Below are 27,608 nucleotides of genomic sequence, written 5' to 3' on the forward strand. Positions count from 1 at the left end.
ATAAAAAATGTCATATCCACCCAAAAAAGCTTGAAGGCTATATAGGGCGTAAACGTAGACTATGGAAATTTTTTTTAAAGAAAAAAACAAGGATAACCATTAAGTAGCCTAAATTAAATCTCTGTAATACACTATTTGCTGGAATGATCAATGTTTGTCGCCTCCTTTGCTGATGAGGCTATTTTCGGTCACGTGACAAATAAATTTAACTTAGACCAGAAGATCCAGTCGAGTGGCTAACTATTTTGTTTATTCAATAACACATTACATATGACATAAATCATACAATAAGGGGATGCATCATGGCAGAAAATGAATAATAATTTATTTCAATTCAATTAAAAAGACAGTGGGCTACATGCAAAAGCACAACAAAATGAAAGATTATGTTAGAGGCAGGCAACAAGTGTCATGCCGTGTTGATACCGACCAGGTCTAGAATGCAATTTTTTTTATTCATCAAAGCTTAAGTCGCGCGCCGCTGAATATCGCGTTCTACGTCACGTCTAGACTAGTGTCAAGCGCGCGCATGTGGTCCTAGCGACAGGACGCTGGTATTTACGACACAGTTTGACGTGGACCGTCACCACAGCAATGGCGGATGCTGTAGGGGAAGTGCTTCAAGGCAGCTGGTAAGAAAACCCCACTGATCAATTTTTACCGCAGAACGATTTACTGGTCCCAGTCTGATATTATCACTTGGAACTTGAAGTCAGTTGAAGAGAGATTATTAATCACGTAGTTTTTTTCACGACATCCGTTTGTGAGACAGCGATGCTGTGCTAAGCAGCTACTCTGGCTAGTCAAAGCAGTTAGTGTATTGTTTTGAGACTCCAGCTGTTTCTCAGACCTTCTCAGCAGTTCGACATAGTCCTTTTATTTTTATGGTGATCTGTATAATATGTCTTCTAAGAGATTAAATATGTCATTGTTGTGTTTTCTCAGGAGTTGGCTGTGTTAAAACAGCTTTTGCTAGGTGTTAGCGTAGCTTTGGACACAATAGAATTGATGATGATGATGATGATGATGATGATTATGATACTCTGATTATATAATCTCTTATCTCCTGTATTACTTCACTATGACCATGTTTTCCCCCTACTTGTATGGTATGTATGATTGTAGTTTACGGTATTCGGCTCTCCTTAAAAGTGTGAATTCTGTGGTGGTTTTCTGGAATTGAAAAAACATTTTTTCCCGAAAATGGGTGGTTCACCCTTTTTTGGTAACGTTACTTTCTCAAGTGATTCTTCTGAATGAGTATGGATTCTTTTGTGAATATTTCAGTATGTCTTGTACAGGAGAGTTGAAATAAGTATGAACATTAGAAACTCCTCCCAAGTTATAAATGCTTGAGGAATTCAGCCCAACTACATTGACAGCTTATTGACGTCAACATTTTGTTCTGCTTTATTGTTTATCTGCCCATGTGGCGTAGAAAACAGAATTATTCTGAGAAGAATTTTGAATCCTGATGTAATTCACAGCCATGGCATTTGTAAACTGTTTTTATATTGAAGGTCACCGCAAAGCACTCTTTTTCTCATAATCCACTATTACCATTATAGTTTTTAAAAACGATTTTGCTTAACAAGAGATACACTGTGTAATGACAATTAGTTCGGCAAAAATACTTTCAATCCTACATTTTTAATGATTCCTCTAACTTCTTTTAGTGAGCCTTTGTGTCCTCTTCCTCTTATGCTGAATATGGACCTTCCTGTTTTCATAGACAATGACAAGGAAGACAAATGACTCCCTAGGAGAGATAAAAGGAGCAAAGTTTGTGGCAGGGTGGTATATATTTCAGGCTGTGATTTCTAAGTCCATTATTAACCACAGATGTTTGCATGTTAATTAGCGTGTTGCACCTTAAAAAGAATGTATTGACTCTAAAGCTTCATACCTCATTATTCAGGCATTCATCCTAAATATGTGGCAACTTGCATTTTTTCACCCCAGGTTTGAATGCTTGGTATGGCTTGTTGTTAGACCGCTTTCTTCATCTCTAGGGCGTTTTCACACCTGAAGGTCCGCACCAAATACCGAACCAAAGGTCATGTTTTGATACATTTTATACATTCGGTAAGTTTTGGTTTGGTTTCACATTGCAATTAATGCGAGCGCACTAAAGAACTTTACATGACATACTTGCATCCTGTCGTCATCATCTATGTGGGCTGCATCTTGACATTGATTGATTTGTAAACGGACGCGCACCTGATGTCAGCGTGTTGTCAATTCGGCGGATAACTTTGACAAGAATGAAAAAAAAAAATATATATTTTTTTTACAAGAATGAATGTACAGACACATATCATTGCCACTATACTGTTACGCCATTATTACCTGCAGCACCAACTATTCTCGAGGCAGAGGGCCGAGGCTAGTTCAAATTCGCCAAATGAACGTCCTCGTTGTGCGAACATTTTATCGTCGCCGGCAGGAAAGGAGGACAAGACTGCAAGCAATCCTGCGAGAACCACCGGAACTTCCGGAACGTCCGAACCATACAGAAAATGCTTTCCCACTAGAAACAAACCAAACCTTTGTTCAGTTTGATCCGGACCGAGACTACCTCTATCGTCTGACCAAATTTCGTCTGTTTGGTCCGGACTGTGGTCCGGGGGAGGTTTCACACCTGTAATTTTGATTCGGATCAAACTGATAAGTCAGAAAATCCGGATCAAACAAGGTAGGTGTGAAAGGGCCCTAAGAGAATGTCAGGACTTTAGAGTGATTGTGGAACCCATCATCAATAATCAACTTGATTTCTACTACAGTTACACCTTTACAGTGTTTAGTTTTCTTGATGTATTTATTTAACCATGTTTTTCCACTGGTGTAAATAAATGTGTCACCATGGTGATGTTGTTTAGGTCGATAACAAATGAGGTTTTGTCAAAATTGCGAGAACGACTTTTGATAGTCTTGGAATAATCACTTAGAATGGGTTGAAAATGATGCAGTAAAAAAGCATTCATGCCATTATATTGCAGATACTTATAAACAATTAAGTGTTTTGTATTATTGCTCTAAAAAAGAGTTTATTTTGTAATGCGTCACTCACTGGTGTGTTTGCTGCAACTGAGAAGAGGTTGTGTGTGAAAAAATTGGAGCATCTGCGGTGTGTTTGTGTGAGTGATGCGCATTGTTTGAGTTCAGCACAGTTGTTCTCAGCAGTAGTGTGTGAGAGTAGGGCTTTGTCTGCCAGTTTCTTTCCCTGGCAGTATAGCAGATGGCAAAGAGGCCTCAGAGGATTTCTTTCTGTGTTTTCTTTTTTTTTTTTTTTTTAAGCTAAAAAGGCAATTTAGTGCAAGTCGAGTGTTTGTTTTCTTTTCTCCTGAAGAACCCTGTACCAGGTTCTTGGCTTGTTCTGCTAGTGTCTAGAATTTGTAATAGCTCTTGGAGAAACCCTAGAGGAGAGTAAAGTGCAGAAGAGCAGTGCAGAGAGACTGAATACCCTTTTGACTGAATATTGAATTTGGTAGAAGCCTCTTTCTGCAGCTGAATTCTCAGTAATGTGTATTCATCGCACAGCCATGTCAGCTACTGTGTATACACGCACCTTATTTGTTGTGGTGATATTAATTTCTGTATAGCTGCTCAGCATATTGCTCATAAATGATTCATGTCACTGCTGTTCACACAAGATGCTTTTTATTTTTTGCCTGTGTTATTTTTTGTTGTTTATATAAAATCAGACTGAATAAGAATAAATTCATCAGACACTTAACACAAATAATTATTTTTCTCCTTAATTCTGGTATAGGTTAATTAGAATAAGTTGCCATTTTCTTTATACTCTCTTTATTTTAAAGGGGATAGTTCACCCAAAAATGAAAATTCTGTCATCAATTACTCACCCTCATGTCGTTCCAAGACTTTTGTTTATCTTTGGAAATGAAAGTAGTTCATCTTGGTAATGAAATCTGAAAAATATCTGTCCCTCCATTGAAAGTCTATTCACACAAAACTCCTTCAAATCGTTCATATCGTTCATATCGTTCATAAAGAAGATTGTAAAATAAATCCATATGAATTAAGGGGTTTAATCCAAGTCACCTGAAGAGACACGATTGCGTTATACGATAAACAGTTTTAATTTAAGGCAGCTTTTATTCACGTAAACGCATTGATCAGTAAACGAACATGTTCGGTAGAGCCCGACCGATAAAGGATTTTTAAGGCCGATACCGATACAAATATTTGGTGATTTAAAAATTAGATATTCCGATATATTGGCCGATATATATTACAAAATAATAATAATCCAGAAACGCGTAACAAAACATGAACAGATTTCCCTAACATTAGTTATTTGTCGTTTTTTAAGAGTCCTCAGCCTTACTAAAATAATATAATGCAGTTTAAAAATAAACTTGTTTGTTTTATTGTCTCAACAGAACAGAATATATTAAAGTTCTGATAAATATAATGTATAAAAATACAAACTTAAGATATGAAACTTAAAGTCCTTTGAACAAAAAAAAGTCAACTATTATTATTAATATTGACAGTAATAATTCAATTATGTAATAATGTGTGTGTGTGAAGAACTGATAAGATTGTAAATGTGTACCTTGAAATGCAATGTAAGTCGCTTTTGATAAAAGCGTCTGCCAAATGTCAATGTTATAAGCTACCTTATAATTACAATGTCAACTTGCTTCCCTTTACCTGCACTCTTTTAATTCTATCCATCTATTCCATCAAGCTACAACAAACCATTTTCAATCATCATTTGCTGCCTGCCTTCTAAAATCTGCTACTAAGTGATGCACTAAATACATTATGTGACTCGTTAATGCTGCGGCTAAACGAAGTCAGCAACGCACACTTGGATTTCACACACGTGTAAAAGAAAAGCTAACTTTTATGCACAGGCTATGTTTGATACTTTTTCTCTATGTCTAAATGTTCACTCCTCGTGTGCCTAACTTACATTTTACAATGCAGAGACTGGAACTACAGATATGCTAGTTATAAATACAGTAATCATTACTTTATTTAGGCAGAATAAGTTCGTTGTGATTCGGGTGTTTCGTCCGCTTTTATTTAATTTTTTAAATATTCATTTATCGGCCATTATAAATACCGATAGTTTGGAAAATGCCTAATATCGGCTGGCCGATATATCGGTCGGGCTCTAATGTTCGGGGTCAGTAATTTTTTTAAATGCAATTTAAGGATGCATTTTATTGATCAAAAGTGACTACAGACATTTATGATGTTAAAAATTATTAAAATGTAAAAAATACTGTCCTTGCGAACTTTCCATTCATCAAAAATCCTGAAATTAGTTGCCTATATTGTATTATGTTTTACACACAAATTAAGCAGCAAAACCAATTTAGACATTGAACATTGATATTTGAGCACCAAATTGATCATCATATTAGAATGATTTCTGATGGATTATATGACATTGAAGAATGGAGTAATGGCTGCTGAACATTCAGCTTTGCATCACAAGAGTAAATTACATCTTAAAATATATTCAAATAGAAAACAGATTGCAATTGTAGTAATTTTTCACAATATTACTACTGTATGTTTGATGCCTTGGTGAGCATAAGAGACTTCTTTCAAAAACATCTTAAAAAATCTTTCATACCCCCTGCTAAGGCTGCATGATATATTTAGCATCAATATCGCGATGTGCGCATCTGCGATAGTCACATCGCAGTAAATGTCAAGCAGGGATTGTAATAGATCCGTGATCCGAACGGGCCATCTGCTTTCCAGGTTCAGAACACATGATCGTGCATTAATTGCAAAGTTTAACCATCATAGAGTGAAAGTTTATAATTTGCATGTATTTAAACATCAAGCACAAGAACACTGTGACTGTTACGTGAACAGCGAAATCAGTTATCTTTCTCTTCCTTTTGAGCTTAAACAGACACGTGCACACAAAATAAAGTCAAAATGCCAGTCGCGAGTATCCTCATAAACACAGTGTTGTAAACAATTGAGAAAGAAAACGGATATGTGTGTATCATTATATTGGAACCGTGCGTTCGTCTTAAAGCGAAAGCATCCTAATATACAGCAGCTGTTTGTCACCATTGTAAATCAAACAAAGCACTTTTGTAGCTTTAACAAATATAAATTGTATTCATTAATTATTTTAGTAATAATCTATTAATACAGTGAAGACTTTGATTTTACATTTGATTTATTCCATTTCTGTTCCTGAATACTGTTAGATTTACCTGAAAAACTTAACGCACTGCTTATTTCATTTGTATCTTTCTTCTATTGTATTTTATCTATGCTTTTAGTATTATTTTCTTTGCAGATGCACTCTGCTACAAAATCATCCTAGAATTATTCATTCTTTACAAATAGAGCTTTTAAAATCATCTGGTGAAATTGATTTCATATCGCAATATATATAGCAGAAACACAAAATATCGCAATGTAGGTTTTTCCAATATCGTGCAGCCCTACCCCCATCTTTTGAACCGTAGGATAAAATATAGAAATTTTAAATAATGTTTTTAAAACCCTTCTGTTTCTGGTTGCGTAGTTGGTAACATAGTTTCTGCGTACATGTAGGTAATGCAAACACTTGAATTCAGAAAACTTGAATGTGGTCAAAATCTGTCCTTGACTTCTGCTGAGTGAAGTTTGAGTGATCAGGTAATAGTGTGTCATGTGTGCATTTACTGTGTTTTCTGAAGGAATCAGGATCTGGCAGACGCTCTTGACTTGTCAGAATGTGAACTGGACACTGATCAGGATGGTGTCATCCAGGTCCGAAACCTTTCCCCACCACAGCGGGCAAAGTTATGGATGGTAAGTGTATAAAGACTAAACAGCTTGACTAATCAGCCTGTGTAGCCTCATGTGGAAAATTTGACTATTTGTATTATGAGAAAGCTATGGAAAGATTGTACATGTGTGTTGATGAGAGAGACAGAAAAAGTATTATGTGTAAAATACATAAGAGATCCATGCAGGGCTTTGTTTTACAGAATTTTCCTTAGAGTCAATGGGTCCCAAAGGGCTTTAGAGAGCCTCTGTATTGATCAGATGGCCATTAAGGAAACTGTAGCTTAGCTTGGAGTGTAGGACCCTTTAAACTTACCCCCCGTGGGAGATTAGCTTATATCTAATGGTTTGCTAATTAGAGTTGTCACGATACTGGAATTTCTGCCATATATACCACCATCCAGATAATTTGTTATATCATAATTTTACACACAGGGAGGCTTTGTTTGAATTCAACTACATTTAGAAAAAAAGGCCAGTAAACAGTCAGTAATAGAATAAATAAACAAATTGCAAACAATAGCACAAATAAGTACAATAGAATAAAGAGACAAATTAAATAAACATGGCTTTAAGTTTTTCAGGTGGGTCTAACAGTAGTATTCAGAAAAGAAATACTACAGAATTTTAAGTAATCAAATGTAAAATAACACTGGATAGTTTCCATTCTAAAAATTAAATACAGACTAATGCTTACAAATAAAGTTACAAAAGTTATTCTGTCAAGATTAGCGAGTGATTTTCTCTTTGTTTTTTTGATTAACATGACAGAAAGCATCAGGTTTATTAGGCTGCTGTCACTATACGAGCTTATGCATGGATCCAATAAGCTGTTACACAACATGCGGAGAGAAGAGAGAGTGAGAATGCGCAGCTGGTGTCGTGTATCAATACTGCAGAAAAGGAGTATTGGAACCATTTCCGATATTTCAGTATCAATGTTGAAATATCAATATTTTTGACAACCCTTGTGCTGCTGATAAAGCCTTGTTGAACTGAAGGTGTTTTCTCTGTTTAATTTTCTAAGTTTTAGTTTCATGTTTGTTGACAGATTGCTTTGAACGTGTCTGGTAAAGGAGATAGTCTGTCCTCGTGGGATGGGGCTTTGGACCTAGCAGAACAGACGCTCATTCACACCCGCAGTCAGCAGATTATTGGTGAATCACCTCTCATTTTCAATTTGTCATTTATGCGTGGTTATGTACTACACATTAGGGCTAGGCGATATGACCCCAAAAAAAAATATCTTAGTTTTTTTTGGCTATATGGTTATATGTCTCTGTATTTTCTTCTTCTTTTTTTTATTTGTATAAAAAAAAAAATCTGTATTTATTAAAAGAAAAGAAGTTATTTCACATCCTGCCCAATGTTGTTCTACAAACAATGTTCATATTGAAGGCTATGAATAACAAATATAGTGAATGTGACCAGTGTAGGCTTTGCTATATATTATGTGCAAAAAGGGTTAAAATAACGTTACATTCTAATATTGTGACATTACATTCTAAAATAATGATTTTTAAAGTAGAAGTTAAAGTCACTAAACTAAAAATTATGACTAATAAACTGACACACATCCGGTTTTCACCCAGTTGTTTATGTTCATTTAAGACATAACCTACTGTTTACATGAATACTCAAAATGATATAACTTACTGTATATAACTGTGTGTGTGTTCACATTCAAGCGCAATAAGCTGCAAAAGAGAACTGAATTTGAGATCACATGCTGTCTGAAGCCCCGTTCACACTGCCAGCGATTTTGTCGCTGTAGTTGCTTGTGGGCGTTCGTAGAGCTGTCGCTCTAATGTTATTGGCAGACTGCACGTCTGGCCATATCTATAGAAAGTACAACATATATAAAACTAAGATATCATTCTAATTTGACAAAAAATTAGGCTTAAAAGATTTAAAAATAATATTATGCTGTTGGAGAGTGTTGTAATATTAACCACAGAAGTGCTCAGTGCATTAAATCATTATCTTGATTAACTATCGATCAATCAACAAATTAAACTCACTCATACTGTCAACAGTTAGGCCTACTAAAATGTCATTCGAATTTGACAAATAATCAATTTTCTTGTCCCTAATAATCAACATAATGCAGTGGAAACTGTAAAATGAACTGCAGCCGTGCTAAACTTGAATCATACAATTACAAGAACTATCAATGCATGAATCAAACTCAAAAAGACTGTCGACAGATTGTTTTCTATGCATAATTTTGCTATATCCATGTATGTGGTTAGTCAAATGATATAAAACAGTGAATCAAATCACTCCGGATCTCTGTTCTATCTTGCCTGCAGTCGAGACTCGAGACGGTGACGTGAGCTCTACTGGCAGTCTTCACTCCTATTGGTTGTCGCTCGCGAAATTTCGGTTTTTTATTAGTTTTCAATTTAGCTAGTTTTTTTACTCTGACAAGTTAATGACAGATTTACTTGTCCAAAGGACATGCACATGAAAAGGCTTAATGTTGATATGTATATATTTATTAAAAATGTTGTTTGGCGTCTTAATGTTTGATCAAAATGTCATAACTCAGTCTTCCAGTGAAAATGACTTGATAAGTTGTTTCAATCACGTCACATTGCGGAAGAAAAGCTCTATTCCATTTTATGGCGAATACATTTTTTATCACAAATACAATTGAAAAAAAAAATCTTTTTTTCTTAATTTCCTGTGTAAAGGTTAGTTAGTTAGTTATTCTTCCTTGTTCTTTCTGTAAAAATAGCTAGTGTGGCAAGAACAAGGCATCAAGCAATGTACTACTACTTTTCCCGCAAGCCGTAGTTTACAGTGTTGTGAAATACAGCCCCATAAAAATCAGTAGGTTTTTTTATATAACGATGCTAATCTTTGACCTCTGCAATCTTTGCATATAGATGAGCTGGGGATACCAGTGGAGGAAGGGCGGGACCTGGTGTCAGATGTGGAGTCAGTGATCACCTTCTACTGCAAATCCAGAAATGTCACCTTCACTCCAGATCTTAGTTGGCCACACATCCTCAAACCACTCTTGGGCTTACAGCTGTCCCGCAGAGACCTATACAACTGCTTCTATGCCATCATGAATAAATACATCCCACGGTAGTAGGAGTGTTCATCTGTCTGTGTTTATACAAAAAAATATAATAATAAACAAAACCCCCACAGTTTTGCTTTTCATCTGTTTTTTTTTTTTTTTTACTCCAAAACTTACCTGATCCAGGATTTATTTGTGCAATGACAAGTTTGGTTTGATGTAATTTGATCAAATAATAATAATAATAAATAATAATAATAATAATAAAATGTTGCTTATTATTATTATTATTATTATGTAGAAAATCAGAATCCCTGAAATTACCATGTCTTGTCTAAAAAGACAAAAGGCCAGTTTTGAAATGTTCAGTTTTGTTCAAGGTGATTAAATTCCACCAACTTTAACTGTGAAACACTTTAGGTTGGCAGAGGGGGAACATGCATGCTTTGTATATCAGTTTCCTTGATTTAGTGTCATATTGTTTGTCCTTTGCAGAGACTGTTTTGTGAAAGGACGGCCGTTTCACCTATTCAGGCTCCTGTTGCAGTATCATGAGCCTGAACTCTGCTCCTTCCTGGACACAAAAAAGATCACTCCTGATTCCTACGCCATCAGCTGGGTCAGTCTTTTTCTGGCAATAGTTGATGAAATATTTGGCTTGGTACAGGAGTGTCCACTCCAAACCTGCTCGTGCATGGCCAACAAATTTAGCTCCAAGCCTCCAACTTACCCCAACACACCTTCTGGGAGTTTCTAGTAATCCTCATGACCTTGATTAACTGGTGCAGGTGTGTTAAATGAAGGGTGAAGCTAAAGTATGCAGGACATTGGCCCTCCAGGAGCATGAATGGACACCCCTAGCTTGGTAGATAAATTATACGTACAGTAACTTATACATGCTATGGAGCTAGTCTGAAAAAAAGTGTTATGGTCATATTCCTAGAATTAATCAAATATACATTTATCATTTTTCCCAAAGAACTTGACACTTATATATATATTTTTTGCATTCCTGTTTCCTGTAGTTGGGCAGTCTCTTTTCTAGCCACTGTCTCCCTGAGGTAACACAGGCCTTGTGGGATGTTTATCTTCAACAGGCTGACCCTTTTCTCATCTTCTTCCTCTTGCTCATCATCCTTGTCAATGCCAAGTATGTGACAGTTCAGACTGTTCAGTGAACTCAGTTGAGTAAAGGGGTCCTATTATGCTCATTCACAGGTTCATAATTTTGTTTATGGCATCGACTAAATATGTTCATACATCGTTTAATGTAATTTTTTTTTAAACAATTTACATTGTTGCAGGGCCTGTTTTCACCCTCTGTCTGAACACTGTTTTAGTTTCAGTTTTGTTTAAAACCCACCTTCCGAAAAGCCCAGTCTGCTTTGATTGGTCAACCGCCTCAATCTGTTGAACAGTAAGGTAATGCCCTTACCATAAACGGTATATATTTTGACATACACATTCCGGCATTTGCGGGAGTTCAGAAACCCTGCTTAGTGATATAGAGAATAACTCCCTTTGGAGTGGACTTTGTGCTTTCTAACTTTGCAGCCCTTTTTCATGCACAAACAGCAACATTACACAGTAAAGAAAAAAGCATAATAGGACCCCTTTAATGAACTACACTAAGGCAGTTTTACTCGCCTGTTTATGAGATCAAGTCAAAAGATGTTTTTCTTCTTTTTCTGATGTCTAGAGACAGCATTCTTGCCCAAGAAGGAGATGGCAAAGAGGAGATAATCAGTAAAAAATTTTTTTTACTTTTGTTTAATTTAATGCATTATTTAATAATAATAAAAATACATTACAAAAACCTGTTGCATTGTGACAAGTGTACTGCTGTAATTTTTGTATTATTATATTTTTTCTCAGAAATGCTGGAGCTGTCTCCGTCATTACTAGAGGCAGAGGACATTGAAGACTTGTTCTCTTTAGCACAGTATTACAACAGCAAGACGCCTCTATCGCTTAGAAAGGTAAGCATTATATCACTGTTCTTATTTCCAACTTCCTATAGATATGATGCACATCACAATAGATCAGGAACTGTGGTGCATTGCAATAACATCTTTTAATAGCTTATAGCATAATTTAAAAGTTTAATAATCACATTTGGCTGAATCACAATTCCTGTTTTCCACCCTCAAATGTAATACCTTTTAAAATAGTTGATATGTTTGTTATACCACTTAAGATGTTTTATGACCTTACATTTGAGGTTAACAAACTGAGGAGCTGCAGGCTTTTTTTTATTCACACACATTACACATACATTTTATTGTTCGCACACATCTCTTTTCATACACAAAAGCAAGTGAATCACACTATCGAGCCTTGAGATATTACATGCTTAAGTATTTGATGTGTGTGCAGGAGAACCATAATCTGTTTGGCAGCAGTCTGGTTGCCCTAAAAGAAGAGGACATGGACCTGAGTCAAGCACTCTGTCTGCCCGTATCCGTCCCTGAGATCCTGCAAGCCAACCAGCTACAACCTGTGAGTCCCCACTCCAAGATCACTGTTGAAGACCTCTCCAAATCATCTTTAATGATTATTAATGTTGTTGATAAGGGTTCAACATTAAAGGGATAGTTCACCCAGAAATTAAATTTGTTTTACTCCCTCATATATTTTCATGATCTTTGACAAATGAAGATAGTTTTAATGTTTTCATACTATTCTTCAAAAAGTACATAAAGACATTGTAAAATTAATCTTTATGAATGAAGCAGTAAGTCTTCTGAAGAGACTTTCAAGTCATTGTATATGATGAACATTTAATTTAGGCTTTTATTCACATATAAACATTGATCATCGCACATACATGGAACACATCAATTATGGTAAACATGCTTGATGTGTAAGAACAAATGTCAAGCATTCATGTTTGAGCTTCTGTTTGCCATATTTGATGTGCTCTATGTATGTATGTACATTGCAAAAAACAATTTCTTCAAATTCACACCCTCTGACCTTGAAAACATTTTGATTTCTGCCAGCTGTGCATGTGAATCACCAACAGAAAATCTGTTTTCAGCATGTGATGCCCTATTTCAAGTGATACTATTTTTGCGGTTTTATGCTACTTAGGAGGGTGTGAGGTTTTTTGTAGTCGACTGCCGTCCTGCAGAGCAGTACAATGCTGGTCACCTCTCCACTGCCTTTCACTTGGACTCTGACCTGGTAAGAATTTTTGCAAGCAGAGAAGAATGCCTTTGATTTGAAAATGCAATTGCATTTGTAAATATTTGGCTTAATATGAATGTCAAATAGAGTTTCTGAAATAGAGATTCTGATCCACTTTGTTTCCACAAAAATACTATGTTTAATATGTGTAGCTGCCTCACAGAGGAATTGCACACAGCTCTGTGCACCTGTGTCCTTCACGTCCTTGTCTTGGTTCACAGATGCTCCATAACCCCTCTGAGTTTGCCCTGTCAGTGAAGTCTCTTCTGGAGGCACAGAAGCAGTCTCTGGAGTCGGGCTCTGTGGCCAGCGGAGAGCATCTGTGCTTCATGGGCAGTGGACGTGAAGAAGAGGACATGTACATGAACATGGTGCTTGCCCACTTTCTACAGGTGAGAACTGTGTCTGCTGCTACATATTGAATTGTTGTGTAAATGATTATTCAAAGAATTTCATAACTATTAGAAATATATTTTCCTTTCCTTTGTCTAGAAAAATAAAGAGTTTGTGAGCATAGCAAAAGGTGGATTTATGGGTAAGTTTTATTTTCAGCAACATTAACACTTTTTAAATCATCTGTGCACTGTACCTTCTGGCCAAATTTGGAACAAAATGCAATTGATAAATAAAATATCAACAAACAATAAGAGGCACACTATGTAACTTTTCACCACTAGAGGTTGTTTATTCAAAACAAAGGCGTAGCTTGATGATGCCTTGATTTCGTGGAATCATGGTAGTTGTTGTCTTCACCTCTACAGCCGGTGGAGAATACGATGGAACTCGGACAGAAATCATATTCATGGATGACCGGTAATGTATTAAAGATTTATTAACGTTACGAAAGCCGTTGGAGCGAAACGAGGCCACTGGAGTGATTGCTAATGAGAGACAAGCACGACACACGGCTCGAGAGCAGTGGAGCTTTTATAATGTCACAGACTGCTTCCGCTTCTTCCGGTCATACGTATGTAGAGTAACGCAGCGCTGTTTTATCATATCATACATTTGAGTGTGTTGAAAGTTGTTATAATGTTACTCTGTGCGTTCACTCGGCGGCCGGCTACTATATGAGGCACTTGTTGCACACTGCAGTGAGCTAGATCGATATTAGGCATGGTAAATATGGTACTCACAGTAAATCAAGAAAACGAGATTTAAACAAAAAGACTAACTGTGTTGAGCTGTATAACGATTCGTTTTCTTTCGATGAATATATCCAAACTGTTGGTCACCTGTCTAATAACACACATAATATATTAAAGCGTCTTTGGTGTTTCCATGGTTTCTACTAAATATAATTAACCGGAAATCGAGGGTAACGCGGGTATGATGTCATTGATAGGTGACGCATGGGCATGGTCCATGTCCTGGTTAAAACTGCTTATTTCTCTGGATTTAAGCATTCTTAGAAACATTTGGGATAATGTAAGTACACAAATCAACAAAATATATAGCATTGTTCTAGTGGTTATTCAATATTTTGATCCAAAAATCTTACATAGCGTGCCTTTAATTAAATAAAATGTAATGCATTTGGATGTATTTATAAAATCTGATCAGCAGTTTTACATGGTGACAGAAGCAGTTTTATTGTGCTGATGAGACTCACAGCCTTTTTGTTTCTTTTACTCTCAGCATTGCAGCAGCACCTGGCAGATATTAATGTTGAAGGGCCGGATAATGTTTATGTTCACTGGATTGTGAGCACCTCAGGATCCCACAGTAGCCTCAGCTCAGTTGACGTGAGTTTAGTGTGTATGTGAGTGTGAGAGATGCACTTTACATCATCAGATTGTGCATTAAAGCTGTGCTACTCACTACTCAGGGCATGCAGCCCATAAACCATGCTTTTGTGACTCATGTCCTCCTCATCAACATTTTCTCAATCTGTTTTCAAGATATTTATGGTACTTCTCTGAAGATTTATCCACCTTATTTTTTTTACGTAGGAGCATGCATGGGCATTTTTTATCTTGAATGTGCGAGGCTTCCGTTGTCAGCTGCTTCCAGTTATTTTAGCTGTACAATTGATAAATGTATTATTGAAATTAAAACACAATGGCTTGTAGCTCAAATAGTTTTACTGCTTACTGCACTTTGTTATTCTTCTAGTTAATTACTTATAGTGACTAAGGAATCTGAAGTCTCGCACAGATTCATTGGAAACTTCCTTCCATTCATACTTCCCTTTCGAAAAATAAGCTGAATACATGTAGCATCTTCCTTTCATTTTCTGGGTGGCATTTAGTGTCATCTAGTGGACATTGTATGTAAAGCAAGCCATTAAATCCTTCAACTTCCATTGTGATAAGCAAATGCCTCTGAAACTTGGATTAAGTTAATTCAGCCCATCTCTTATATTGATACAGGGGGAACTGAACAGCACAGATGGCAAAGGAGTTAAATCACTTGTCAACAAAATGACTTTTGCACTCAAGTCAAAGTCAGTTAATGTGAAGGAGAAGATGATCAGCTTCATTGAAAACACTTCCACACCGGTGGACAGGTGAGCATCCTTAATCTTCAGTCCACCAGACAGGCATTCTTTCACATCCTTCTCTGCGGATTTGTCCGTCTATTGATTTAAAAAATAGAACAATTGATGAGAAGAAAAAAACGTTAAATGATCAGATTGCGCTTTTTTTTTCTTTTTTTTTTCTTTTTTTTTTAAACCCCTTACTTAAGAAAATAACTTAAATGATATTACATAGAGGAATTTATTTGAAGTGATTGATTTTCTGAAGTCTTCCTTTTTTAATCATCCTCCCAACCTATGCCCTGTTATTTCACACTAGAATGTCTTTCAATCTACCCTGGCCAGACAAGGGAATACTGGATCGGTAAGATTTCATCACTGTTTGTCTGTGCCCCCTTTAGCGTGCATCAGGTTTCCGCAACTTGCCGTCTCAGGGTGGCGCTGTCAGCTTTAGCTCATTGTAGGGGTTTTCAAAACCCAGATTAAACGGCACACTCATGCTCTAACACCATATGCATCTGCATCACCTGCATCTATAGTACAAATATCCTATTCAGTCTTTTGAATTTCCTGTTTCCTGCTAAAATTCTTCAGAGAATATCATCAGAGTGGAGTAATATTCTAGAGTTTGTGACTTTGTCATCCACTACCAAATATTCACATGCATGTGTAGTAGAATTCACAAATACCACTCAGAATGGTGGAAGCTGTGAACCACAGGTATTTTTGTCACTTTGTGACCGTGTTGGCTGTTTTGACCTCTTTCACTGCATTTGCCACTTTGTGCCTTTGCTTGTTTTATGCCAGCAGTGTCTGTCTCACAGCCTGAAGTCTGAGTCCTCTTTGATGCCCCTAACTTGTGTGGAGGGAGACTCCAGTTCTTCACTGTTTTTATACAGATTTGATCACTGCTGTGGAAGGCTGGGGCAATTGTGATTTAATGTTAAAGTTGTTCAGTTTTACTGTAAAATGGACTCTTAAGAGATTCACTCTGTAAACTCTGACCTTCCACACTTTGATTCTCATCTTTGTTAAAATGCAAACATGTTAACTTCCCTCTCTTCCAACTAACAGTATTCATCTTTCTAATCCTAGAGGACACCTCATCTCACTACCATGCTCTTAGAATGCCTGTTTTAGCACAAGGAAGACAATGCTACTGTGAAGGACAAACCTTTTTTCTTCTAGTGGCTCTTGTAAGTACTTTTGATGATTTTTCTTTTTTTCTTTAGGCACGTAAGCAGCAGTGATCGGGTGGGGAAGCCATACAGGGGTGTGAAGCCTGTTTTCAGCATCGGGGATGAGGAAGAGTATGATACAGGTAAATATACATAGGTCCATCTAAACCAGGGACATTCAACCTGTTCAGGCAACTCAACTTACACTTTCCTGCAGAGTTTAGTTCAAACTCCAATCAAACACGCATAAACCAGTGTTGGTATTTGAAAATCCAACACACAAACTGACACCTTTTAAGCTGAAAAACAAAATGCAAAAATATCACAGAATATACAGCTCAAGTCACGTGGGATAATTCAGTGTTTGGATCGCATTTTATAGAGTTTGGTGAGAAACAAACCAAAATGTTATTTATTTTTTAGTGGAAATCTTGACCTTGGATTCATGCCATGTCATACTGGCTTGCAGAATTCTTTTTAATCATAATTTCTATTAAGCAAGGTATTAGGGAACCAAAACAAAAAATCTTTTAAAACTATATATTAACAAAATAACCTACCCTTTTTCCAAGACAATATTCAAAAGCCTTCCTATCTAAGCTGACATGTACCTCTGGAACTTCTGTTGTAATAAAAATAAAAATACTTAAAAATATAATGTCAGTTTAATGTTGTACATTTGTGTGTGTGTGTTTTTAAGCGTTTTAATTAAGATTATTAGTACAACTATAAGAAATTTGTCGAGGCCCCTATTGGGCCCCGGACCTCTAGCTGAGAACCACTGTACTAAACCTAACTTCTAGATATTTATAAATTCAACTTTTGGTACACTACACTCAGTCATCTCATATTTGGGTCCCTGTGTATTTCCTCATGTTTTCTTTTTTCCTTTCCTCCTTTTAGATGAGATTGACAGTTCATCAATATCAGATGATGACAGGAAAGAGATTGTCAATATACAGACTTGGATCAACAAACCAGATGTGAAGCACCATATTCCATGCAATGAAGTTAAGGAGACTGGACACATGTTCCCAAGGTGAAGCCACATGTCTGAGCACATCTGAACTAGACATGGGATTGGTGCTCCACTGTGAGGCGAAATCATCAAATAAAAGTTTGAGTATATAAAAAAAAAATAACTTTCTCCATTTAAAAAAAAAAGAAGCAAGGTTATATTCTAACATTATAACACAATTATGTTCTATTCTGGCCAAGGTATTCAGTGTAATTATACGGTTGCATGTGAAAAACTGTGACGTTAATAATTCAGCCTATCAGATACTGAGGCTTCCCAGCTGATAGATGGTTGGTGGGTGCATTTAGAGATGCACGATTAGTCATTAAAAGATCGCGATCTCAATTCAAATATCCTCGTGATCTTATTCATAGATGTCAATGATTCAGCCATGTCTATTAAACCTTCGAAAAGTACTATCACGTTCAAATCTGTGTTCATGGTGCCGCTGGCCCAGAGAGAGCAGTTATCATGGGTACGAAACAGCTTAACAAACAGTCTTTTCAACCACACAATATCATTATTCCTGTCTTACAATTATTCAATAATTGACTCTTCAAATGAAGATTGTATCAATTAAATTGTTACGCCAGTAGGTGGCGACAAGTGACTGTTAAAAATATATTTGTCATTGAAACATTCATTCAAGAGATTTGTTCAAAAACGCTGATTCATCGAGATGGGTCTGTCTGCGGACTGCAAGAGAGGGGAGTAAGAGGAAGTGGGCGTAACTTGAAGTTGTCCAAATCACACAGAACCACACGATATGTCAAACTCAAAATGAGATGTTGTCGGCAAGATGCCAGCTCGTATAGAGACATTAGGAATGTCGTAAGTTTAACATTTAATTTAAATGTTAAACTCTATAATAATTATTAAACACATCTAATAATGTGGTTTAAATGATTTAAACCACATTATTAGATTACCCTTTGACTTTATGAATACACATAAATGACAGCTTGGCAATATATTAAAGGTTTTTATTAAATATTATAAAAAAAAAAAAATTCAGCACATGTAGTCAGAGTTACAGAAAAATAATAATAATTCAGCAAATAAGGAAATTGTTTTATTTATTTTAATTATGTTTGTTAAAAGTATGTTGAATGATGTTAGTTCATTTGTGCAACCATGTATTTGCTATAATGATGAAAATATTTGAAAACCAGTTAAAATCAAGTAGCCTAATGATGCAATCCTTAGTTTAAATCTTAACTTTTGAGTGTATGCAGAATTAAATGGATGTAAAATTATTATCATGTCACATGTGATATTTTATTTAATGTGACAGAAAAAAAAAAGACAGTAACACCAGTGACACACAATGAATCACCAATGACATACATAAGACCAAAGATCATTATTCTTCAATAATAATAATAATAATATAATCATAAAGTTTTTTATTTTTATTTTTTTAGCACAATTCACACCCAGCGGTAATTCAGGAAAAAAAGATCAGAATGCTCCACGTGAAACTTCGTGTCAATTCTCAATTGATTTTGATTAATATGCGCGAGGGAGCGAGAGAGAGCAAGACAGTTTGAAGACCGGGCCTCTCTCTCTGCTCGTTCTTTCAGTAACGTTAATATGCGCCCTATCACAAGCGCAGCAGTCATCTACATCACTCACCGATCAAATAAGGCTTTGGCGAGACAAAAAATCGCTTGTGAGAGACGCGTGAGTGACAGAGAGATGGAGGGAGAGCAGGGAAAGGAAATGCAGCTGAATGAGTAAGCTGCGTGTTTTAAATATTTTTTTTTATAACGAAACGCAATATGTTGCGGCCGGTGTTGATTCTGTGGCGCACCGCCACGAATTAGTCTATGTGTGGGAAACACTGTATGTTCTGTTTATGTTAAACTCGTGCGAGAGCGATTCAAAAGCATTCAAAAGGTCTGTGCAGCGCAGCTTTAAGTAAAAAAAAATTGTGAGCAACTTGAAGTGGACGTAACTTGAAATGACGTAACTTGAAGGGGCGTAACTTGAAATGACGTAACTTGAAGGGGCGTAACTTGAAGTCTTGCAGGATGCAGACAGATTCTATTGGATTCATCCAGTGGGGAAACAAGAGTTTTATTTATTGTTTTATTTTCCACAGTCACCTGCTGATCACTGCAACACACATGTACTGTTTGAGAGAGATCGCTGCCCGAAAAGGTTTTGCTTACATCCAGTCCAGGCAGGCCCTAAACTCTGTGGTGAAGATCACCTCCAAGAAGAAGCATCCAGAACTCATCACTTTTAAGTTTGGCAACAACAATGCTGCAGGAGTGGAGATAGTGGCTGTAGAGAGGTATGGTGAATATGACAACAGGACACCAAGAGACCTTTATGTATTTCAACTCCAAAAATACATTCATATTGTTGTTTAAGAATATATTATTAATATTTTGAATTTGCTTTTATTTTTACACTTTCAGTTTTAATTTTAATAAGATTTTTTTTTAAACAAATTTAGTCTTTTGTGCTTTTGTCATTTTTATACATTTTCTTTTCTTGAAATATTACTACTTAGATTTAATTGTTTTTATTTCAGTTTTAGTTTGTTCATTTATTTATTTATTTATTATTTCCCATTAGTAAGTTTAGTGCTTCAACTTAAAATATTAAAATATCCAAAAGCTACTAGAACAATATAATGTTATATTTTGTTGACTTGTGTACTTACATTATCCCAAATGTTTCCAAAAATGTTTAAATTCAGAGAAATCAGCCATTTTAACCAGTGTAACAGTTTGTGTCATTGTGTCATCTGACAATGATGTCATATCCGCGCTACCCTCGATTTCCGTTGAATTTACTTCCATAGAAACTATGGAAACACCCAAGACGCTTTAATATATTATGTGTTTATTAGACAGGTGAGCAAATGTTTGGATACTTTTATTGACAGAAAACGAATCATTGTTATATAGCTCAACACGGTTAATCTTATTGTTCAAATCTCTTTTTTTCTTGATTTACACTGAGTGACATTTTTGTACCATTCCTAAGAGACAATGGCTAACATACCATAATCAGAAAGAGATTCATTTGTAACAGTAATACAGCCATACAAACAATATTTAAAAATTAATTGCATTACATTTAGCAACACAAGCTACATGATATTCTAATATCGATCTAGCTTACTGTAATGTGCAACAAGTGTCTCACACAGCCGCTAAGCGAACGCACAGAGTAACATTATAACAACATTTTCAACACACTCAAATGTATTTTTAGTATGATTGTTTTGACCAAGTTAAACAGCAATACATTAGCTCATATATGAACATGTTTTCTACCTGAGTCCCGACGGATTGCTTTCCATCGGCTGTGGAGGTGAAAATGAGACCTCCCATGATTCCACACTCATTCACGGCATCATCAAGCCACACCTTTGTTATTGCTTTGATTAAGTGACCTCTAGTGGTGAAACTTGCATACTGTGCCTTTAAATGTATTTCATTTAGTTGCCAAAGCTAAATTTATAATTTATTCTATTATTTAGATATTTCATCCAGTTTTTTTGTTTCAAATTTATTTCAATGAACAAAATTGTTTTTAATAGTTTTAGGTAATGATAATAACCCTGCTATATACTTAACAGTGTTTTTTTTTTGCAACACGGCATCTGGTGTCATTTACTTGTCTTTGTGTAGTTTGCAAGATTGTAAGCATATTTCTTGTCTTCTCTTCTCAAGGTATTTAATTCCAGACGCTGGTGACGCCACTAAAGTCATCAAACAGCAAATCATGAAAGTTTTAGATGCTATGGAGAGCTCTTAGTGACAGAGACATCAGAAATGCTTCACTCTGGTCATCCAGGAGACAGCCACAGCTCCAACCAAAACAGCCTGAAGGGGAAGGGGGTAGTAGAGCATTCCCACACTTTTTTTTTTCTTTTGTTCTTTTTTCTTGTCATGATCCTCCTCCCTGGGCAACACTGACGTGGAATACTGTCAAGACTCTTTGGGCACGCTGCCATCATGATTGACGGGAGTTCTAAAACTTTGGACATGGAGATGTCAATATGAGCCTGCATTAGAAATGGTGATTTTGTTCATTTTGCTTTGTGATTTCAATTTCTGATTTGAGAAACTGACCTAATTAAGCAAGTTAGATTTGTTATCTATCTGTCTCGAGCCTTAATGAGCTATAGCTGTTTTATATGAGTCTCAAACAGGTCCTCTGGATGAGAAAACGGTTTTGGAACCTCAATCAAGGAACCTCATTGCTCTTTTTCTGCTTTAATGTTTGAGGTCACTAATTATTTTGCCATTTGAAGATGTAAACATCATATATTGCTGAATTCTCATGTAACAGAAAAAGTTTTGACATATTTATCAAAGCAGTGTTTTTACAGCAAACAAATTCACCTGGAGCCTCATCACATGAGGCATTGAGGTGAATATATATTCTTAATTTTCATATTTGGAAAGTATGGTTGCTTGCAGAAGAGGCTGCACCAGTGTGACACACATTTACTTCCACACAACTCTGCTGCTTTCTGTACTGATTCACTAAAATGCCCAGAAATTGTTAACCTTTTGTTGGATCACCTGGTTCCATAAAGTTATCTTGTGATTGTTGCTTTCGAGATTAAAAGGAATGGGTTGATGAGACAGTGACAGTAAAATGAGACCTTTATAAGTAATGGCCAAGTTTACGAGAGAATGTATTGAGAAAGTTGAAGATGTTAACCCACATCTGTTGAGTAGTTATTCAGTAATGCAAGTATTATGTATTGATGCTGAAAGCACTAAAGAAAAACTGGTTTGTGAATCCAGTGTCCATCAAAAATAAATGTATACACAAACTATTTACCAGTTTCAAACATAATCTATACATAAACCTTAACAGAGGTCAAATCAATGTGAGGAAATGGTAACCTTAAGAACATTTTTGGAAATAGTCCTGTCAGTTTCACACTATGCAAGTGCTTAAAAATGTAAGTCTTAAATGAGAATAAGATTCTTAAAATGACCTGAAAATTTAAATATGTTCATAGGATTATCCCCAATGCTCAACTTTTCAACCTTTGTTTGTCTGTTAAAACCACAGAATGCTACTGATAATATCTCCTGTTTAAATAAATCAAAATGAGGTCCACCATGTCTGACTTCTGTTTGAATGAACCCTGTTTAATTTATTTAATTATAGAAAAAAAAAACAGTTAAATGATATGTTTTATTTTTGGTTTATATCAAAATAAGTACAAAGCAACATATTTACAATAATTCCTTATTAATAGTTTGATAAAGAATTGTTCACTCAGTTGTCGAATGAAAGTGAAAAAACAAAACAAAAAACTGTACAATATTGCCACAAAAGGCTAACAACGAGTATCAAGTGAATTGGAAACTGGTTAAAAAAAATACTGAAGCCACATTGCATTGACAATGTACAAACACATTGGCCAATGAACCAATAAAAATCACTTTTATAGTTTACGGGCCAGTAAACAGCAGTTCAAGCAATTAAATTCAATACTTACACACTGCAATTCTAGTATTGGAGTGTTTGCGACTCACAAATAAAAGATACAAAGGGTTTACAGTATTACATAGAGGCTACATGACAACATCAGTCTTACACCACAAATAAAAATAGACGAATAACACTTTCTGCGAGAATAGAGAACCATGTGCGATTCGAAATACATACAATCCAAACTGACAAACGTCAGCCTTTTAAAAATGACTGTTCAATCGCAAGGAATTCTCTCAACAATGATTACAATTAACACTAAAGCTCCTGCTGGGAGGAAAATGTTTGTTTTGGTTTTTTTATACAAAAATAAAAATAAAAAATCACGTAGAAATATACCGTTGGCCAAAAAAAAAAAAAAAAGAAGGACAGAAACCCCAAACGTTCAGTGTGTATTTTATGAGTAGTAACAACAGCATTTCTTAAGTGCTTCATCTCAAGAAACAGTGAAAATGACAAAACAATCTAGCAAAGCACCATTTCCCCTCAGCCACAGCTGCTTGCGTTCAGTAAAGGGGCTTGAAATGACAACCAGAGCTAAATCCACCAGAAGATAATGAAACCATAAAGGACTTTAAGTGCATTTTATCTGCCCATTTAAGTTTAAGTGAACTAGACTATGAGGCTCACAGTTTTTTTAATCATCACTTGCTTAGGAAAACTGTGAAACGTTCTGGACCAACACCAAGTGTGTTAATATAAAACAGAGAGTGTGTGCGTGTACAGTAAATGTACACTGTTGCCGTTGTATGCGTGTATAGTGTTCATTCGCCCTCCTCCTTGATGCGCTGTTGCTTGTTGCGACGAGAATCGGGAGCCAGGTCAAAGGAGAAATCGGTCCAGTCATCCCGCGGAGGGAAGGAAATGGTCTGACGGAGAGTGAAGCGCACCGCATCGATTACGCGCTCGCCTCTGGCTTCGGTGGAGCCCACGCTAACAGTGGATGTCCCGCTAGAGGTGCGCAAGATGTGGGGAGGTGGAGAAAACTCCATGGTCTGCCGGTACTCCATGATTCCTTTCCAAATGTTGTGCTGGAATTCTGAGGGAATCTTCAGCCTGGACAAGTCCTGTGGATGGAAATACCACAGAGCTCATGAATACAGCAGCCACTGCTCTGATCTCCGAATCCTGACATTTACTGTGCTATAGTTCCATGTTGACCAATTCTAAGCGATGTTGTCTTAAACAGACACCTGACAAATAGACACTAAGGAGAAAGGCAAATTCCTCACCTCCAAGTTGTAGTTCTCAATCTGGTAGATATTGGTCAGTCCTTGGGCTGTGAAATAGTCCAAACAGGCTGAACAACCCAGCCTCAACAGGAAACTGCAATTGACAGATATTAAGCTTTTAAACAGTACTACAATAACGCCATTTCCCTTTCACGTATGTGCCATTTTAGAGAGACTTACTGCGAGTGTATTTGTGTACCTGGAAATACTGTTGTCCATTGGGTAGGGTGGCGGAGGTGTGCAGTGAGAGGAGGGCACCATTTGTAACTGAGACTGCAGGGGGTTGGTGGGGCTCAGGCCACTCATGTCCGTGTTCATGGGAACAGGGCCGCCCATCATCGGAGGGGTCACTGAAGGGAGGGGAAAGTGTTGAGACTGTAATAAACCTCAAAAAAAGGGAAATAAAATAACACTTTACAATAAGGTTCAATGTGTTAACATCAGTTAATGCATTAGATATCACCAATTAACAATCAAAAATACTTTTACAGCATAATCATTTCTGCATATAGTAATACAATTTTGACATTTCAAGTTTTGTAAATTAACATGAATATATAATGAACAAACATGAATTAACAATGAACAATTCATTCAAATTACACACACGCACACGCTCAAAAGCTTGGAATCATAACGATTTTTAAAAATAAAGTCTCTTATGCTCAGTGAAAACAATAATATTGTGAAATATTATTACATTAATTTTGCAAAGAACATTAATATATATTTTCTATTTTAATATATTTTAAAATGTAATTTATCCTTGTGATGACAAAGCTGGATTTTCACCATCATTAATGTAGTGTCATATGATCCTTCAGAAATCATTCTAATATGCTGATTTGATGCTCAAGAAACATTTCTTATTGCCATTTCTTATTTATTTATTTTTTTGCTTCATTAATATTTTTGTGGAAACTGTGATACGCTACCATACAATTATTATTATTTATTTTGATCTGTTCATCAAAGAATCCTGCAAAAAAAAACATTTCAATATTCTTTTACTCTATAATAATGGTAACACTTTACAATAAGGTTCCTTAGTTAGTTAACATGAACTAAGAATGAACCAAACTTCTTCAGCATTTATTCATCTTAGTTAATATTAATTTCAGCATTTAGTAATACGTTATATTACTTGGTTGCATTTGTTAACATTAGCTAATGCACTGTGAACTAACATGAACAAACAATGAACAGCTGGATTTTTATTAACTAACATGAACAAAGATAAATAAATACTGTAACTTTTTACAGTATTGCTCATTGTTAGTTCATGTTAGTTAATACATTAACTAATGTTAATGAACCTTATTGTAAAGTGTTACCGCTTAACATTTCACAGTATTAATGATTTTTACAATATTTTTGATCAAATAAATGCAGCCTCTGTGAACATAAGAGTTCTTAAATCCCAAACTAATTGATAATACATATAGTATAGGCCTATATATATTTGTTAATTCATTGTTTGTTCATGATACTAAATGCATTAACTAATGTTCACAATTTATTTTAACATTTATTGTAAAGTGTTACCAATAAAATAAAAGTATGTTATATTTCCTTGTCACAAACCGCAATTATTATAGCCTATATATTCTACTCTACATTAACACCTGAGGGCACCAAATATGCATTAGGTGATTTTAGAAAACATGAAACCTGAGGCACACTTCACAATGCGTATTTATCATGTATAAGTAAATTTTGACAGTGTGCCGAAGGGAAGGCGGATTGTCCCACAAAGATCTAGTTCAATTTTAAAAGGAAACTGTCTGTCAAAGTGACACTGAGAACTGAGAGTTTCTCAAGTCCAGACAGGATCTCCTTCACTGAGGAGAAAGGTTTCGGAGACACTTTCGCATGTAAAATTAACTTCAGAAATTGCTTTACATTGATTATAAGATCTTTTGTTAGTCCTAACATATTCCATTTGTAGATAGACTGTAAGCATCTATTCATTTGACAGATGATTAAATAGAGTCCTTACTGTCAGTTAGTCCTCCAGCCATGCTGGATGGGGTGAGTGTGTTGCGCTGTTGGGGGTTGATGAGCTGGCTGACTGATGGCAGCTTGTTCTTGCCGAGGGTGGGTGAGCTGGAACCGAAGTTAGGTTGGGGTGGCAGAGAGCTCCTGAGGGAGAAAGAAAGTACAGGTTCTGATACTGTCATTGGATATTTGCCTAAACTATAGTGGATGTCCAAATGACCCATTACTGAACTCTTCACGTAGGCGTATACAGACATATTAAATGTGTGCTGCCTTGTCATGATTAAATGTTTTCTATAAATTTGGACGCTTTGTTCAAGGTCTCTAACATGTTTTTGTTGTTCTGCAATTCTCAGCATAGAGGTATAAACATGTATAAAAAAAAATCTATAAATTCTGGTGTAGAGAAAAAAGATTTTCTTTTTTTTTGGGGGGGGGGGGGGGGGTTGACTTAACCCTTTAATGCCATATTACACATATATGTCATGTAAATTAACAATAGGAACAACAGGGGGAAAAACTGATTTATTGACTCATATAAGACTCGTTTATTGTTAATTGTTAAAGGGTTAAGTCAGCCAAACAAAAAATAGTTTACTCTCCCACTCACCGAGTGGTCAGGGGTGTTCACTGATATGCTCACACAAAAATCGCTGCAAAAGACGCTTTCCAACAGGTTTTATCGTAGTTTTTGTCCAACTCCATTGACTTGTATTGGAAGAAAAACTACGATAAAACCTGTTGGAAAGCGTCTTTTGCAGCGATTTTTGTGTGAGCATATCAGTGAACACCCCTGACCACTCGGTGAGTTTCACGTCTTTGTAAACGAAAGTTTAATGCGTTTTAGGAAGGATTATTCCAGTGCACCTATGCAACCATTGTGGAGGTGGGGGGGGGGGTGCTACCACAGAAACCGAAAATTCTCGGGCCAGCAGCATTTGTCCAAATTTCAATCTTAACCATTGTATTTCATCAGAAACGATCTGAAAACAGGGCTTTAAGTGTAAAATACCGAACTTGTCCTTTAACTACATTCTTTAAAGGAGCCGTATGTAAGATTGTGGCCAAAACTGGTACTGCAATCACTTTCAAATTACTGTAGAGCGGTGTATCCCCTCCCCCTCCCCCCTGACTCGAGGTTGCCAGATAGGCTGCAGGATCCAGCAGGAACGTAGGCTGCTACGTAGCTGTGGTAACTAGAGCAGAGCTGGCAACCCCGATGCCG

The 27,608-nt window shown here is 36.2% G+C and overlaps 2 protein-coding genes and 1 long non-coding RNA gene across 11 annotated transcripts in view; 1 reads left to right on the forward strand and 2 right to left on the reverse strand.

The window, feature by feature from the left end:
- Positions 1–505: 505 nt before the first annotated feature.
- tbc1d23 (TBC1 domain family, member 23) lies at positions 506–23,519 on the forward strand. Of its 2 annotated transcripts, XM_082137300.1 has the most exons (19): positions 506–632; positions 6,690–6,804; positions 7,832–7,937; positions 9,672–9,876; positions 10,307–10,430; positions 10,837–10,961; positions 11,511–11,557; positions 11,687–11,790; positions 12,188–12,310; positions 12,905–12,997; positions 13,222–13,392; positions 13,493–13,535; positions 14,639–14,745; positions 15,373–15,509; positions 15,799–15,843; positions 16,712–16,800; positions 17,561–17,696; positions 19,780–19,974; positions 21,368–23,519. In XM_082137300.1, exons 1-19 carry the CDS (start codon positions 595–597, stop codon positions 21,450–21,452), a joined length of 2,088 nt encoding a protein of 695 aa, XP_081993426.1. In that variant the 5' UTR covers positions 506–594; the 3' UTR covers positions 21,453–23,519. The 2 variants fall into 2 exon arrangements, with proteins under 2 accessions (XP_081993426.1, XP_081993427.1); XM_082137301.1 differs by lacking the exon at positions 15,799–15,843.
- On the reverse strand, positions 2,584–6,682 carry LOC309474723. The gene is made up of 2 exons (XR_014197407.1): positions 4,901–6,682; positions 2,584–4,665 (listed from the first exon to the last, which is right to left on the reverse strand). It is a non-coding gene; the product is annotated as an uncharacterized lncRNA (long non-coding RNA).
- tp63 (tumor protein p63) overlaps positions 22,835–27,608 on the reverse strand; it is a 42,740-nt gene continuing 37,966 nt past the window's right edge. For 3 of the 8 annotated variants that reach the window (XM_082137309.1, XM_082137305.1, XM_082137304.1), the window contains 4 exons: positions 26,385–26,527; positions 24,585–24,735; positions 24,386–24,479; positions 22,835–24,220 (listed from right to left, as the gene is read on the reverse strand). In XM_082137309.1, coding sequence (XP_081993435.1) covers positions 23,918–24,220; positions 24,386–24,479; positions 24,585–24,735; positions 26,385–26,527 — 691 coding nt within the window. In that variant the 3' untranslated portion in view covers positions 22,835–23,917. Of the gene's footprint in view, positions 24,221–24,385; positions 24,480–24,565; positions 24,772–26,384; positions 26,528–27,608 lie in introns of all 8 variants that reach the window. The other 5 variants (XM_082137303.1, XM_082137302.1, XM_082137306.1 and 2 more) reach the window with 4 other exon arrangements.

This window comes from Leuciscus leuciscus (assembly GCF_965113295.1).
Source record: "Leuciscus leuciscus genome assembly, chromosome: 14".
Classification (NCBI taxonomy): domain Eukaryota; kingdom Metazoa; phylum Chordata; class Actinopteri; order Cypriniformes; family Leuciscidae; genus Leuciscus; species Leuciscus leuciscus.

Excerpts from the sequence above, each read along its gene's own strand:
- tbc1d23 (XM_082137300.1), top strand. The coding sequence starts at position 595 with ATGGCGGATGCTGTAGGGGAAGTGCTTCAAGGCAGCTG. Across the intron at positions 13,393-13,492 it reads TGCTTGCCCACTTTCTACAG|AAAAATAAAGAGTTTGTGAG; the intron begins GTGAGAACTGTG and ends TCCTTTGTCTAG. Across the intron at positions 17,697-19,779 it reads ACTGGACACATGTTCCCAAG|TCACCTGCTGATCACTGCAA; the intron begins GTGAAGCCACAT and ends TATTTTCCACAG.